The sequence below is a fragment of the Salmo salar genome, chromosome ssa12 (genome assembly GCF_905237065.1).
Source record: "Salmo salar chromosome ssa12, Ssal_v3.1, whole genome shotgun sequence".
Taxonomy (NCBI): domain Eukaryota; kingdom Metazoa; phylum Chordata; class Actinopteri; order Salmoniformes; family Salmonidae; genus Salmo; species Salmo salar.
In genome coordinates this window covers 49,037,907-49,055,511 of record NC_059453.1, presented here as the reverse complement: position 1 = coordinate 49,055,511, position 17,605 = coordinate 49,037,907, and the positions used below count along the sequence as shown (strand labels likewise).

General features: G+C 41.0%; 1 protein-coding gene across 2 annotated transcripts in view; it reads right to left on the bottom strand.

The window, feature by feature from the left end:
* Nucleotides 1–6,090: 6,090 nt before the first annotated feature.
* Nucleotides 6,091–17,605, bottom strand: part of vstm2lb (V-set and transmembrane domain containing 2 like b) — a 76,395-nt gene continuing 64,880 nt past the window's right edge. The window contains exons 1-4 of one of the 2 annotated variants that reach the window (XM_045691436.1): nt 16,500–16,616; nt 12,996–13,162; nt 7,168–7,212; nt 6,091–7,009 (exon numbers count right to left, since the gene is read on the bottom strand). In XM_045691436.1, the coding sequence (XP_045547392.1) occupies nt 6,695–7,009; nt 7,168–7,212; nt 12,996–13,162; nt 16,500–16,506 (534 nt within the window). In that variant the 5' untranslated portion in view covers nt 16,507–16,616 and the 3' untranslated portion in view covers nt 6,091–6,694. Of the gene's footprint in view, nt 7,010–7,167; nt 7,213–12,995; nt 13,163–16,499; nt 16,617–17,605 lie in introns of those variants that run through there. The other variant, XM_014132104.2, reaches the window with a different exon arrangement.

The window sequence follows — 17,605 nt, the reverse complement described above, 5'->3', positions numbered from 1 at the left end:
TTGGGAGTGCTTAGGCAAGAGGCCTGCGGGCATACGTATACCTGTAGTATGTACTCTGTATGGGGGAAAAAAAGAAACGATGGGGAGAAAGAAAAGTTAGCAGTTTTGGGACAGACAGCAGAATTAGAAGCAGGGACAGTAGCGGCAGGTGGAGCAGCAGGCACAACAGCAGCTCTAGTGGCTGGGCTAGGACTAGGAGCTGAGACTGCAACAGGAATAAGATTAGGAGCAGCAGGACGTTGTAGTCACAGCATGAGGAGTGAGAGGATGGATAAAATGAGCAAAGGTTGAAACAAACATCTGACCATACAAATGATGGTTCAAAGACAAAAAAGCTAACATTACTGATAGATATAAACCAAGAAGATGTAAACAATGAAGACATGTTTACAGGTATGGAGTGAACAGGGGAAGGGAAAAGGAGATGGATAAAATAATGAAGTTCAAGTAGGGTCAGTAGATGAATTAGGGGCAGGAGCAGCAGGTGCATCAGGAGCAGCATGCGGGACAGTAGGTGGTTTACAGGCTGGAGTGGCTGGGGTAGGACGAGGAGCTGGGGCTGCAACAGGAAGAGGACTAGTGCCCAATGTCCACCAGATGCATATGTGTTTTGAAACAATAAAAAGCAAACATTACCGATGGATATAATCAAAGAAACAATGAAGACGTTATTGCATGGATGGAGGGAACAGGGACAGTAGGAGTAGTTGAAGCAGGAGCAGCAGGTGCGGCAAAAGGCACCAAATGCATTTTCCATACTTGACCCATATGTGCTTCGCTTTTCAAGTAGCTAAAAGCTAGCTAGTTGGAGTCTGTGTGTGTACTTCCATTTGTACCACCGCACGGTAAAGCATTGCAAGAGTTGAAAATATTTAACACATGCGGTACACAGAGGGCACTGCAGCTTAGTGCGGCACTCCCAATGTAGTGTTGCGGACTTCTCCATTGACAGTGAATGACTTCCGCCATGAGGAGTAGGAGTATCAGAAGGAGTGATGGTGGGATGAATGGTGCAGAACCTGGTGCAAAAAAATATGCTATAAACAAAGGCCCTGCAAAGCAGACATTACAGGTGGTTGGATTAGTGATGGGAAATGCAAAAGTAAAGGGATTGGGGACAGATAAAAGGCAGCAGTTTACAGAGGGACATCAGTTAAAGCAGGAGGAGTAGTAGAAATTGGGACAGCAGCTGGAGTGGCTGGGCTAGGACTAGGAGCAGGGGCTGCAACAGGAATAGGATTAGGAGTAACAGCTGATTTCTTTTTTGCCAGAGCAGGAGGAGTGGGGAGATGATTGTGGACTACAGGAAAAAGAGGACCGAGCACGCCCCCATTCTCATCGACGGGGCTGCAGTGGAGCAGGTTGAGAGCTTCAAGTTCCTTGGTGTCCACATCACCAACAAACTAACATGGTCCAAGCACACCATGACAGTTGTGAAGCGGGCAAGACAAAACCTTTTCCCCCTCAGGAGACTGAAAAGATTTGGCATGGGTCCTCAGATCCTCAAAAGTTTCTACAGCTGCACCATCGAGAGCATCCTGACGGGTTGCATCACTGCCTAGTATGGCAACTGATCGGCCTCCGACTGCAAGGCACTACAGAGGGTGGAGCGAACGGCCCAGTACATCACTGAAGCCAAGCTTCCTGCCATCCAGGACCTCTATACCAGGCAGTGTCAGAGGAAGGCCCTGAAAATTGTCAACGACTCCAGCCACCTTAGTCATAGACTGTTCTCTCTGCTACCACACGGCATGCGGTACCGGAGCGCCAAGTCTATGTCCAAGAGGCTTCTAAACAGCTTCTACCCCCAAGCCATAAGACTCCTGAACATCTAGTCAAATGGCTACCCAGACTATTCACATTGCCCCCCATCCCCCCCCCCCATCCCCTCTCAACACCACTGCCACTCTCTGTTGTCATCTATGCATAGTCACTTTAATTAACTCTACCTACATGTACATACTACCTCAACTAACTGGTGCCCCCACCCATTGACTCTGTACCGGCACCCCCCTGTATATATTGTTATTTTTACTGCTCCTCTTTAATTACTTGTTACTTTTATCTCTTATTCTTATCCGTATTTTTTTAAACTGCACTTTCAGTTAGGGGCTCTTAAGTAAGCATTTCACTGTAAGGTGAATACGATTTGATTTGATTTGAGAGGAGGGATAAAAGGAGAAAAATCTGCAAGAACATCTGACAATGCAAATTATAGTGCAAAAAGCAAACATTACTAATAGATATAAACAAAGAAAGTGTAAACAATTGTCACGTCCACTCCTGCTCCGGCACGCGACATCACCAGTATGCTAACCACCGGTCCTGGAAACCTATCTTTATGCACACCTGCATCTCAGCATCAACAGTCACACCTGGACTTCATTACTCCCTTGATTACGAACCGCTGTTATCAGTCATCAGGTAGTATTGTTTAAGTTTCCATGTCAGACGCTTTTCTTGTTTTGTATCGTTCCATGTTATTAAACTCACTAACTGACTAACCTGGATCAAGACGCACTGCTGCGGCAGGGTTTCTCTTTAGTTTTTGCAGAGGTATATTCTACCTCTTCCAGGCTGAGAGTGATTCAGCAAAGGAACAACTGAGTTCTGAGTTCTGCAGAGAAACAACAGCGCTCTGTGGGGAAGGAGTTTGTGGCTTGAGTGTCAAAGCCTGTTACTGATGTTTTGCTGGATGGACTTCTGTAACAGAAAGGGATTAATGCCAATGAGGTGAAAGCAGTGAAGGGGATTTGTGTGAGGGACGTCATTGACATGGTGCTAAAGAAAGGAGCTGCTTCTTGTTTGAGCATGAAGTCCTTTCTAAACAAACTGGGTCCCTGTAACGCCCTGGCCATAGAGAGGGGTTTTTTGTTCTTTATTTTGGTTAGGCCAGGGTGTTACATTGGGTGGGCGTTCTATGTTCCTTTTTCTATGTTTTTGTATTTCTTTGTTTTGGGCCAAGTAGGGTTCCTAATCAGAGGCAGCTGTCTATCGTTGTCTCTGATTAGGAATCATACTTACGCAGCCTGTTTTCCTTTGGGGTTTTGTGGGTAGTTGTTTCTGTTGTGTGGTTTGCACCGACAGAACTGTTGGCGTTCGTTTGTGTCTTATGTTCAAGTTTTTTGTATTATTAAAATTCAATATGAACACTCACCACGCTGCATCTTGGTCCCCTCTTCCAGACGATCGTTACAGTCCCGCTGATATACAACGCTTGGCTTACGCTAAAACATTTGTTGGAGTATTGTAGTTGAGTATGGCCACTGACGATCGGTATAATACTTATTCCAATGTCCAATTGAATAACAGCCACCATCGAGAAAAAGATTAGAAGTTCCCCACTGGTTGAATGAAGGTTGATATAGGTCATATGTGTGTGTGTGCTTGCTAAACATTAACCCTCTTCGAACTGTAATGCCTTAAAATCACACATTGCATTTAATGTATCACTGTGAAATGGAGAACAGGTAGGAGTCAGGTGATTGGATAGTGTTACATTGACTTCTATCATCTGTACAAGAGAAGTGCAGCTAGGCAGACTGAAGAGCATCAGTAATTGTAATTCATTGTTATCACTATAGGTAGCAGCAGTGCACTGTATCCCAATCTGCTATGAACAAACAGAGAATGTGAAATAGTTCAATTAACCCTAGTTTTATTGTGGCTTGTAACCCTTCTATTAAACCTAGCTTATAACCCTTGTAGTATTATTCCATTGTTGTATGTACTGTATGTTAAAACCAACTTGACTAAATTAAAATATGAATTGTTGTCCTTACTATCTATTACCATTGGAGAATCTTTAAAAAAGATTCATAAAATGCGTAACAGTAACTGCCTGTCTTCTATTCTATGGTATTCACCATTTTTTTATTTGAATACATTACTTTCATACACCTTGTTACCTTTTCATTATTGAGAGGAAAAAAACAGGACAAACCGTCGACTGAGGAACACAAGGTTCTCTGCACTGAACACTACTGGTGAGTTCATTTTATCTGTAGTTGGTACCTTCCCCTTATCTACACTGATTGAAGTGGATTTAACAAGTGACATCAATAAGGTTGGAGTCAAGAACTGCCTACGGTGCAACGAATTAAGGCTGTTCTGGGGGGGTGTTCTTAATGTTTTGTACACCCAGTGTATATTGACACTGTAGATGCTAAATGTTTTGTACACTCAGTGTATATTGATACTGTAGATGCTTCAAAGTATTTTCTGGTAGATTCCTGATCACAGCAAAGCAGATGTAAAAGAACAGAAGCATCCATTGCCCTGTTGTGCATTCAATACCTCCATTGATATACAACTGTTTAATCAACTATCGTGATGAAACGTTTCGATTTTTTGTGATACAATTTTTCTCTGACAGGAGATCACGCAGACATCGTAGTCCTGTAACTGAACAATAAAAAAGAATTCCAAAGACCAAGGTTTTTTTTTTCTCCATCAAATCAATGTATTTAACAGAATAGCTATCAAACAGCATCACTTAGATTGAAGAACAAATACAGTCAAGAAGAGGAGGATGAGAAGAGTTTAAAAAAAACATAGCTTGTCATTTTAACTCCATTGACGAAATAATTGCACAAAAAAAGACCCGGCGTTAGTTGAGACAAAAAAGCTAGAATTAACATATTCTCAGGGCAGGTTTCCCAGACACAGATTTAGCGTAGTTCTGGACTAACAATCATTCTCAATGGAGAATTTCCATTAAAAATGCATTTTAGTCCAGGACTAGGTTTAATCTGGGGCTGGGAAACTGGCCCATAGTGTGCAATGATTCATTTGGTTAATTAGCACTTAGTACATTGTGTTGTGCTGATAGGAAAAGTGTGTGTGTGTGTGTGTACGGTGTGGAGATAATATACAATTTATTCAATGTGATGAAGGCATACATGTATGTTTGGGTTTACGTTGGATATTCTAGATGTGGTTTAGAAAGTTACACATTTCGATCAAGATTTTTTTTTTACAAAACATCAAAGCAAAATGTAGGTACAAACCAAAGAACAACCTTCAAAGTCCTTTCACAGAGCTTGATCAATTAAATTGTTATTTACATGTAAATACTGCAGCTTTTTTTGGAATACGTTTCCATTAAAGACCATTAAGAAACAAGGTATTTCAAAGTGTATGTCACGGAGAGCAAAATGTATCTTTCGATGAACTATGGGGTCTAAATACTCCTGAATCACTTCCTCTAATTCATAACTTCATGTACAGAAATACCTGGGTTGGTAGCTACTATACTGAACAAAATTGTAAACATAACATGTAAAGTTTTGGCCCCATTTCTCTTGAGCTGAAATGAAAGAACCCAGAAATGATTCATGCTGTATGCAAAAAAAGCGTCTTTCTTTCAAATGATGTGCACAAATTTGTTTACATGTTAGTGAGCATTTATTATTTTCCAAGAGCAGGAATCCATCTACCTGACAGGTGTGGCATATCAAAAAGCTGATTAAACAGCATGATCATTACACAGACAATAAAAGGCCACTCTAAAATGTACAGTTTTGTCACACAACACAATGCCAAAGATATCTCAAGTTTTTAGGGGGGCATGCAATTGGCATGGTGACTGCAGGAATATCCAACAGAGCTGTTTCCAGAGAATGTAATGTTAATTTCTCTACCATAAGCCATAACATCATTTTAGAGAATTTAGCAGTACGTCCAACTGGCCACAAAACCACAGCCCACGTGTAACCACACCAGCCCAGGACCTCCACATCTGGCTTCTTCACCTGCGGGATCGTAATAAAGCCCTTTTGTGGGGAAAAACTCATTCTGATTGTCTGGGCCAGGCTTCCCAGTGGGTGGACCTGGCTCCCAAGTGAGTGGGCCTATGCCCTCCCAGGCCCACCCATGGCTGCGCCCCTGGCCAGTCATGTGAACTCCATAGATTAGGGCTAATAAATGTATTTAAATTGACTGATTTCCTTCTATGAACTGTAACTCAATAAAATCTTTGAAATTGTTGCATGTTGCGTTTATATTTTTGTTCAGTATTTTAGTTAACCTTTTAACTAGGCAAGTCGGTTAAGAACAAATTCTTATTTACAATGACAGTCTACCCTGGCCAAACCCTAACCTGGATGATGCAGGAATCCAATTGTGCACCACCCTATGGGACTCCCAATCATGGCCGGTTGTGTTACAGCCTAGAATCAAACCAGGGTCTGTAGTGATGTCGCTATCACTGAGATGCAGTGCCTTAGACCGCTGCGCCACTCAGGAGCCCGAAAGTATATATTGCTCTGTCCTTTCCATTCATTTCAGATCAGTGCTTATTAAGGAAAGGAGACAAAGGAAGGAAGATACTTGAGACTATTGAGATACAGGCCTTCCTTGCATCCTTTCCACCCAACGACACCCTCATCTTCACACATCACAACCCCAGAGTCAGAAATCATGGACAAAGCATTTAACAAAGACAGTGAGAAATAACATTACATTAAGAACCAAGACAACACGATCATGCCCTCTGGTGGTCTGTGACAATCCGAATTCAAACAAGCAGAAACAAATCTCAGATTAACAAACAACCAAACAAATCGATTCATAAACGAACTTATAAATTAAGCAGTTTTTGTCCAGGCCTCCGCTGGTGTAAATATAATCATCCTTCTTAAGATTATCGGGAACATGCACTCCTGTTCTTCCTATCTGGACACAGAACCAAACTCTAGAGCACACAGCTCTCAGTGCAGTCCGCTGTGCTGTCATCGGCCGATCGCCTCTTCAGTTCCCAGTCCTGTGTTTGGTGGGGGTGCACCTGGCTCCCCTGTCCCTTGTGTCGGGGCTCCTGGGGCTGGGTGTCTGCTGACCCGTGGCCCAGCCATTTCTCGGCTTCCACCTGGAGGTAGGCCCGGACGCGGTGGTGCTGCGCCACGCTGCCGCTGAAGTCGATGACACGGCACTCGTATGTGCCCTCGTCTGACTGCTTGACGCTGGAGAGACGGAGCTTGTGGGAGATGTTGCTCCCAGCCACTTTCACCACCTGTGGCAGGAGATCATGTATTTGTGAGTCATATGAATATGATTCATATTCCTGGGTTTCAACAGAAGTAATTAGGTTAATAATGAGTTAATCATGTTTAGTTAAGAGTCCATTTAGTTTACAGTGCAGTACTGTATACTGTACATGTGTCTCCTCACACTTATTTTGGTGGCATCCTTAGACATCTCCTCCATTGGCACCACCTATAAGGAATTTATTAAAATAAGTCAGGCATATGGCTGAAATAACATTAGCAAGTGACATACAGTATCAATTGAGATATAATCAAATATGACTTCACATGTTTTTCTATGATTGTGTTTTGCTTTTAGTGTATTGATGTGAATATTGATGTGTATATTGATGTTTATTGATGTGCAGATTGTATATTGATGTATATTGATGTGTATACAGGGCTCATCTGTGAAAGACACCTTGATCTCAGCATGACTCCCTGTTAAAATAAAGGTAAATATATATATATATATATATAGCATATACCGTATATGTCAACATACTTTCAAATATGTCAAACGTCAGACAATCAACAAATGAAAATGTGTTAGACTCCACCATCTGTCACAGGCGTCGATGAAAGGTGACCAAAACGCAGCGGGTATAGTGCTCATCTTCGTAATTTATTAAAGAGAGTGAACACTTAAACGAAAACAACAAACCGACAATCAACAGTTCTGCAAGGTACACAGACTATACAGAAAGCAACCACCCACAAAAACACAGGAAAAACAGGCTGCCTAAGTATGGCTTCCAATCAGAGACAACGAAAGACACCGGAAGCCATACTTGGCCACACATTGAAAAAGAAAACTAGAACATATCCCCTGGAAACAAACAAACCCCAAAACACACAGAAACAACACCCCTTGCCACGCCCTGACCATACTACCATGACAAATTATCATTTTACTGGTCAGGACGTGACACCACCTGAACCAGTGGAATGCGATACTGCGTACATATATTTGCTTACGCACATCTGCAATTCAAAACCTTTAGCACTGTGCTCAAATAAACTAGTTCCTATCCACACTGGGTAGTCTAATATATGTTTTGTTGTTATGTCTGCTAGCTATTTCGTGGCGTCAATTGAAGAGGCTATCTGGGAAAGTTGGGGAGGGGAAGGTATTAATTATTTTTAAATAATATTTTATTTGTCTTTTCTTTCACTCCAGATACAAACTTATATATACAAACAACAACTTACAGACGGATGGATACATCTCATTTGCCCAGACCTGCAGGCCATTTCAATATTACAATAATAAATCATTAGATCTTTCCATTGTGTTAATGATGGCGGATTGATTGATTTCCAAGTTTTTAGTATACGTTTTTTCAAGATCAGTGTTTATGTCTTGAAATATGCAGACAGACAGATTCAAATAAGTTTACATTGTAATAGTTCTGACAGCCAACTTTCTAGCTCCACCCATAACTTTTGGGCTTCATAGCATTCCCAGAAAGCATGGATTATTGAGTCATTATTAGTTTTACACTTAAGACATGACTCTGCTGTTGTGCTAATTTGTGAATTTTGTCTCTTGTACAATAAATTCTATACATTCGTTTATACTAGATTAATCGTACATTTTCGTTAACTGTAATTTCATTAGTTATGCTCCAACTTCCCCCCCCCCCCCCATCTTGTGCCAACATCAGTTCTTTTTAAGTCTTGGTTCCAATAGTTTTTTGGGTTTTTTTCTAAGAGATTGTCAGTTGGATATGCTCTCTACAAGGTTTTGTACAGTATATCTTCCCTATCATATGAACATTCTTTTTTTGACTCAAATAAGATTCCCTCAAGATTGCTCTGGTGTCCAAAATATTTCAAATCGTCATTTTGTGATATTTAACCTTTAAATTGCATGTATTTGAAACTATATACATTGGTCAGTCCAAAATGTATTTTTTTATTCTGTCATGGAGATACATGTATTTCCTGTTACCAATTCATTTATGGTTTCTATGTCTTTAGTTTTACATTTGGACCAATTTATTCTGAAAACCTATCCAAGGATTGTTCCATAAGGTTGTATTTTTAGGGAGTGATATTGGTTCTTGTAGAATATGTTTCATTTTCTTCCATATTATTATAGTGTTCTTAACTATGAAGTTGTTAATGCTCTTAGGGGCATAGGTATGCATTATGCATTGAACAGAGATTTGGAAAATCTATTCCTTCCTTAGTGCCAATTATAGTGTCTAGCGTCACAGCAGGGGGTTTAAGTTTCCCTAAGTTATAATAGTCAACCTCATCCCACAGCGCTAGTAAAATGCTAATCAGCAATTATATATTATTTCCAATGCCAAGGGCTGCGGGTAATGTATTTCCTCTGTGTGCTGTATTATAGACAAATGTGGATTCAGTCGATTCAGTTCTGTCAACAGTAGGGTTCCGGCCAAACCCTCCCCTAACCCGGATGTAGAGCATGGTGTTTGCAACGCCAGGGTTGTGGGTTCGATTCCCACGGGGGGCCAGCACAGAAAAAAATGTATGAAATTGTTTGAAATGTATGCATTCACTACTGTAAGTCGCTCTGGATAAGAGCGTCTGCTAAATGACTAAAATGTAATGTAATGTAATGTAATGTAATGAACATTATCTATATTTATGGTAATAGTGTGTTAACAAAGTCCATGTGGGCTTAATGAATGTTTTTTCCATTTTTTAATTTATTTTATTTAACCTATATTTTATCAGGGAGTCATACTGAGACCAAGGTTTCCTTTACAGATGAGCCATGAATTACATAAATTACATAAAATACACATAACAAAATATAAATACAAAATGCATGCAAAAATGCAAGAAAAACACGGTCATAAAAAACAAACACATTCATCAGTAATAAGGTCCTCAATCAGCTTTCTGAATTGCCCTAGAGGCACCAGAACCTTTAAAAAAGTGTTCCACAAATAAGATGCAAGAAAACTAAGAGCTGATTTACCTAACTCAATAGAGATCAAAGGAATTTCCAGAATTAGCCATCCCTGAGACCGGATGTGGTAACTCGTATGTCTAAAGTTTAGTAATGATGTTAGGTACAGTGGGACTTTTTGTAAAAGGGCTTTAGGAATGAAAACTTAGCAATGTATCAATCTATGTGACATCAAAGAGGGCCAACCAACTTTCTGGTAGAGAATACAGTGATAAGTACTAAAACTGTCATCCGTAATAAAGTGGAGTGTGCAATGGTAAACTGCATCTAATGGCGTTAATGAAGTGGCTGCTGTGTTCATATACATGATGTCGCCATAGTGTAGGACCGATAGGAACATCGACTGAATAATCTGCTTTCTACTATTTAGCGAGAGGCAAGACCTATTTCTATAGAAGAAGCCCATCTTTATTCTCAACTTCTTAATTAACTAACTCATCAACATGCTTTTTAAAAGACAGCTTTTAATCTATCCAGATGCCCATATATTTGTAAGCACAGTGTCACATATACACCCTCTCTGGCCTCTAGGTCATCAGGCTGCTGATTATCCCGCACCATCGTCTTGCGCACCTGCGCCTCATGATACTCACCTGGACTCCATCACCTACTTGATTATCTTCCCTATATTTGTCACTCCCCTTGGTTCTTTCCTCAGGTGTTATTGACTCTGTTTTCATGTCGGTGCGTTTGTGGTTCGTCTTTATTTTATTTAATAAAACACTCACTCCCTGAACTTGCTTCCCGACTCTCAGCAAACTTGTTACAGAATAACACCTCACCTAAGGGAAGCAACAGGGAGTGTTTTTTTAAATTAAATTAATGACGAAGGGTCCAGGAACTGCTACAGGCTCTCATCCCTCAACCTGATCGCCAGGCTTCCCTGCCTCAACCGGCTCGTCAGGCTCTCATGCCTCAGCCGGATCGCCAGGCTCCCAGTGGGAAAATGAACAAAATCAGCAGGGGATCAAATACTTTTTTCCCCCACTGTACGTATGCTTAAATCAGACTTATTTTTATGCACTCTAGAGAACAGCATACAGTGAGGGAAAAAAGTATTTGATCCCCTGCTGATTTTGTACGTTTGCCAAGTGACAAAGAAATGATCAGTCTTTAATTTTAATGGTAGATTTATTTGAACAGTGAGAGACAGAATAACAACAAAAAAATCCAGAAAAACGCATGTCAAAACGGTTATAAATTGATTTACATTTTAATGAGGGAAATAAGTCTTTGACCCCCTCTCAATCAGAAAGATTTCTGGCTCCCATGTGTCTTTTATACAGGTAACGAGCTGAGATTAGGAGCACACTCTTAAAGAGAGTGCTCCTAATCTCAGTTTGTTACCTGTATAAAAGACACCTGTCCACAGAAGCAATCAATCAATCAGATTCCAAACTCTCCACCATGGCCAAGACCAAAGAGCTCTTCAAGGATGTCAGGAACAAGATTGTAGACCTACACAAGGCTGGAATGGGCTACGAGACCATCGCCAAGCAGCTTGGTGAGAAGGTAACAACAGTTGGTGCGATTATTCGCAAATGGAAGAAACACAAAAGAACTGTCAATCTCCCTCGGCCTGGGGCTCCATGCAAGATCTCACCTCGTGGAGTTGCAATGATCATGAGAACGGTGAGGAATCAGCCCAGGACTACATGGGAGGATCTTGTCAATGATCTCAAGGCAGCTGGGACCATAGTCACCAAGAAAACAATTGGTAACACTCTATGCCGTGAAGGACTGAAATCCTGCAGCGCCCGCAAGGTCCTCCTGCTCAAGAAAGCACATATACATGCCCGTCTGAAGTTTGCCAATGAACATCTGAATGATTCAGAGGACAACTGGGTGAAAGTGTTGTGGTCAGATGAGGACAAAATGGAACCTTTGGCATCAACTCAAAGGGTCTCTGAATGTCCTTGAGTGGCCCAGCCAGAACCCGGACTTGAACCTGATCGAACATTTCTGAATAGACCTGAAAATAGCTGTGCAGCAACACTCCCCATCCAACCTGACAGAGCTTGACAGGATCTGCAGAGAAGAATGGGAGAAACTTCCCAAATACAGACAGATGTGCCAAGTTTGTCGCGTTATACCCAAGAATACTCAAGGCTGTAATTGCTGGGCCAGAACCCCGACTTGAACCTGATCTAACATTTCTGAAGAGACCTGAAAATAGTTGTGCATCGACGCTCCCCATCCAACCTGACAGAGCTTGAGAGGATCTGCAGCGAAGAATGGGAGAAACTTCCCAAATACAGGTGTGCCAAGTTTGTAGTGTTATGCCAAGAATGCTCAAGGCTGTAATTGCTGCCAAAGGTGCTTCAACAAAGTACTGTGTAAAGGGTCTGAAAATGTATGTAAATAATACTTTTTCAGTTCATTTAAAACTAAAGCAAAAATGCAAAAATGTCTAATTAACAGTTTTTGCTTTATTGCTATGGGGTATTGTGTGTAGATTGATGAGGGGGGGGAAAAAAACTATTTTAGCAATTTTTGAATAAGGCTGTAACGCACCAAAAATGTTTTTATTCAAGGGGTCTAAATATTTTCAGAATGTACTGTACATTGAGATTTATCTGTATAGTATTTCTTAACTAGTTACATGCAGCCTGGTCTAGGTCAATTTGAGGAAAGCCTCTGAATTAGCAGTGAGTGATCAACAATATCGAAAGCCTTTGACAGGTCAATGAAGAGGGCAGCACAATGTTGCTTTTTATCCATACACTTAACATAATTTATAACTGTGGATGCAGCAGAGATAGTTCTTTGACCTGGTCTGAAACCCGACTGCTGTACATTTAGAATACATTTAAAAGATAATAAATATCTTCGCTGAGAATTAATCAAATATTGATGATAATGATAATCAGATACAGGGCTACTCTTTTATGAAACAAGAAAATATCACAGACTAGTAACTCGGATCATTGACTCACGTGTCACTCAAACACCCAACGGCCAAAAACATTCTCCCCTTAAAAGGCAAGTCCCGCCCTCCAACCGTAACTTTCCTCTCAGCGGCTCACCTGATTGGAGGTCCAGGCGGGTTTCTCTGGCCAGTCTCTGTGGTTCTTCATGTACCACCACTGGATCTCCAGGGAGTAGGAGGGTCCCGCTCCCCGGAATGAACAGGCCATCTCCACATCCTGACCGCTATGCGTTGTGGTGTCATGAGGGACCTCCGTGAAGAGAGCTGAGTGGAGAAAGAGTGAAGAGACTGAGCATTTATGCACCCGAAAAGTGACCAACCAGGGGTAGCACTGGAAATAAAACTTAGATATTTGTGCCTTTAAATCACGAAAGGGTCAAAAAGTCCCTGTCTGTGAAACCTTAGCAAAATAATTGCTAAAGAACAGTAACACTAAAAATAGTGTTTCTTATTGGACATCTTCAGGTAGTCCCTCCCTGTTTCAGTCGTTTGTTTTCCATTTGGCACCTAATGAGGGCTAAAGTAGCCTGGGACATCTCTCAAACAAAGACATCACTCCCCCATATCCCCTATCTATCCCCACACATCCAGCTATTAGACCATCGCTACATCCTGTTAACAGCTCCCTTAAAACACATTGCTAATTCATGGACTAATCATCCTTTATAACCACCACCACAAAGGCTTCCTCCACCAAGAGCTTCAGTCTTATAGACAAGTCTTTGAAAGATAAGGTAGCCACTGGTATTCTGTTTAAGCGATGTGTTGTTGTTTAAGATGCACCATCTGCTATGAGGATAAAACTTCAGCAAGAAACAACAGGCAGATGAAGATAATTAAGTTGAAGGGCACTTTGGGGATTTTGGAGGGGATTTTCTTGTATGCTGTTGGGAGCTGTTTTGTGTGTCTTAGTAAATTCTTAAAGACATTACAGATGTATCAGACAAATGCAATTCGACTGGCTCATCTAATTGCATTTTGAGTCATGCTTTTTAAGGATGTTGTCCTTTAGGTAATGAGAAGCATGTGTACAAAATGAATCATAATAAATAACTACATCAATAGATATGGATAGTAAGATTGTGAAAATGTGTGTCTTATCTAAGTGATTTAACCCTGAAAAGATATACCCCTACGGAAAATAATTAAAAGTGTTGTAGGCATTTCTGTGTCCATTACATTTCGCAATCCTTCCTGACTGCCTATTGTTTTCCCATCTCTCCTGCAGCGACCCCTTGTGCATAGAACATGCAAAGAAACATTAAGGAAACTCTACACCTGTCATACAGCAGCCTTTGTCTTGTGTTGTGATAAAATATTGTCCCAACATCCCTGCATGACAAAAGCTTAGAGAACACAATACACATTATCGCCGTATCATGCCTCTATTAAATCAAGGTCTATTCCAGGGGTCTCCAAATCCCATTCATGGTGTGCCGGCATTTGCTTCAGCCTAGCATTAACACCCCTGTTTCAAATAATTAACTAATCATGATCTTCAATCTGGACCATGCAAAGTTAAATCAGGTGTGGTATTGCTGGGCTGGAACGAAGGCCTGCATCCCCAGTAGCTCTTCAGGACAATGACAGCTGGTTCATTTCGTTCACATCAATCATTTTGATCCATCTTCATTTGATCTATCATCACACTAATGATTGTGGTTAATAATGTGTGGTGAAACTAGATGTATGTTCAGTACATTAGGTTCCTGCTCTACACAGCGTAGAAGCCTGAGGTCATGTGTGATTGTACACTCATCACACCCCATTGAGTCTCACATTTTTTACTATAAAGATCTCTCTTGCTCACTCTCTCTCCATATTGATTTTATATGACTATGTACTTACAGTGGTGAGTTATTTTGGGAGTAAGTGCTTTGTCCTGTACAAGTGAGTTTCTCCTATTTGTTTATTTTATATTCTTGCACAAATATTGTTTCTCAATAAACAGATCATGCAGAGTAGTTTCAAGACAATTACATTTTGCACAGTATACGAGAGATAGCTAAAAGTATGCATAAAAGATGGAATGAAAACCTCATGGTTGAAATGTATTTTAAATGATTATACATCTGCCCATTTACCAAGGGATACTCAACTATTACCTCTTCTTGGTGAGGGCAAATGGTAAATACGTTAAAGGTACATAAACACTGCTGTACTTCAGCAGCCAAATGCTTTAACCTTGAGAGGAAAGGCTGTGTTCTGAATTCCCTGTGTCTAGAACCATAAAATAGGCAAGTTTGAGGACACCTCATCACTATATGGGGTCCTTCTCATAAAAACCTGAGTGGTATACCACGAAGCAAGCTAGATCTACTCAGGGCGGACTACAGAAAAATGCTGCTAAATGAGCAGAAAAGTGAGAACTTGAGCAGGATGGAGGACAAGAAGAAAAATAATGATCACGATGACTAATGCGAAGATAAGACGAGCAAAAAAAGATGGCGGAAAATCGGAAGCAGATCTCCAAAAAGGAAACCGGCATCTCAAGTTTATACACCTCCTGCTTTTCATGAATAATAAAATAAAACTATGCTTGAGTTCCTTGATCCTTCTACTTCTGATAGTAGCAGTGGAGGAGGAGCTATAGGAGGATGGGCTCATTGTAATGGCTGGATTGGAATAATGTAACGGTATCAAACTAATCAATCACATGAAAACCACTTATGACTCCGTTCCATTTATTCCATTCTAGCCATTACAATGAGCCTGTCCTCCTATAGCGCCTCCCACCAGCCTCCTCTGGATAGTTGTGATCATAGAGGGAGTGAAATGGAGATTGGGAAAGCTGTAGAGAGTAAGTGTGAGTCGAAGCGTGGAGAAATAGCGGAGGGTCTGGAAGGAGCAGCTGCTGCCGTGCCTGAGAATAGTGGGAAGGAAGAAAGTTGGGAACTGAAAACTTGCGACCTGGAATACGGTTCAAAGGAAAAGTTGACCATGAAAAGCGTACCCATACGAGGTATCGTGGTGGGTAGAGAGTAGGCTAGGGGAGGTGCTGTCTGTCAAAGTAGTGTATTTATTATGATAGGATACATCTATCTTCCAGAGAGACCGAGTATTGCGCAAGACTGGGGGTGCGAGAGGTAACATGCTTTAGTCTATGAAATAAAGCTCCTCTGAAGAGGGTGATAACAGTGCCTTTAAAACAGCTAAATGTAACAAAATGCAATCTACGTAATTCCCAAAAGTAATTATTTATCATGAGAGGGCCATAAACAATAACTAGTAATGCTGCATATTCCAAGAAAGGTTAAAATCTCACCTTTCAGATACAAATTGTTATAAATTGCTGAGGTGTAGTCACTTTTGAGGACACAAGCTCAAGTACACAGTACAAATATGATACAAATATGAAAATACAAAATATTTTATATTATGAATTTCCTATTCAACAAAATGGTATGAATAAGGCATGAAATTACTTATATTCTTTATAAATATAGTATAATCTAATGATAAAATTACTAACTATAAGATTTCACCTTATGTTTAGTGTAAGAGAAAATGTGCATATTTTCTAAATGGTCTCTCTTGATCAAAATGCCTGCCCTCATCGCTGTGAATGTCTCACAGAGCTTTGAACTTGTTAGGAACTCACCTTTCATCTCATATTAATCTTGCCCGTCTGTGAAAAACAAAGTGTTTTTTTGTTTAAAATGTAGGAATTATTTTAGATGAATAGCTATAAATGTGCTACAGTGATGAAACCACTCTCTCCTGCTGCACTATGATATATGGATTGCAAGCATGTGCTTTGTCAGTGTCTGTGATGTAGGGTTTAGACAGGAGTTGATGGACAGTCAGAAGAGCCAATGAAATGCTAAGAGGGACATTCCAGCTTCAAGTGGTTTCAGATTTCACATCCTATGTCACACAGAAATTATACTACTCTGTAAGCAATTTTGAACTATGGTGTCCACAGATCGATTTATAAGCGAGAAGGGTCAACATTTGGGCACTCAAATCATCATTAAATCATCATAAAAACATAACCTATCGTATACCCGACTGTAATTGATAGCACACAACAAACCATCTAACATTACAGACCAAATAGTCTTATAGGCCTATGTAAATCCATGACTCTTGCATTTAACATGCAACTCACATAGACCTACACATAGTAAACCATAGGCCGGTAATTAATAGACTATGAGGCTGGAACATAATGCCCTATAACAGTAATAATCCCAATAGGCTTGGCAACACCTCACTGGCTCAGCAACCAGGAGATAGTAGGCTAGGCTCAGCGACCAGGAGATAGTAGGCTAGGCTCAGCGACCAGTAGATAGTAGGCTAGGCTCAGGGACCGAAGACAATAGGCTAGGCTAGGCTCAGGGACCAGGAGATAGTAGGCTAGGCTCAGGGACCAGGAGATGGTAGGCTATGCTAGGCTCAGGAGATAGTAGGCTAGGCTAGGCTCAGGGACCAGGAGATAGTAGGCTAGGCTCAGAGACCAGGAGGTAGTAGGTTAGGCTCAGGGACCAGGAGATAGTGACTAGGCTCAGTGACCAGGAGGTAGTATGTTAGGCTCAGGGACCAGGAGATAGTGACTAGGCTCAGTGACCAGGAGGTAGTATGTTAGGCTCAGGGACCAGGAGATAGTGACTAGGCTCAGGGACCAGGAGGTAGTATGTTAGGCTCAGGGACCAGGAGATAGTAGGCTAGGCTCAGGGACCAGGAGGTAGTATGTTAGGCTCAGGG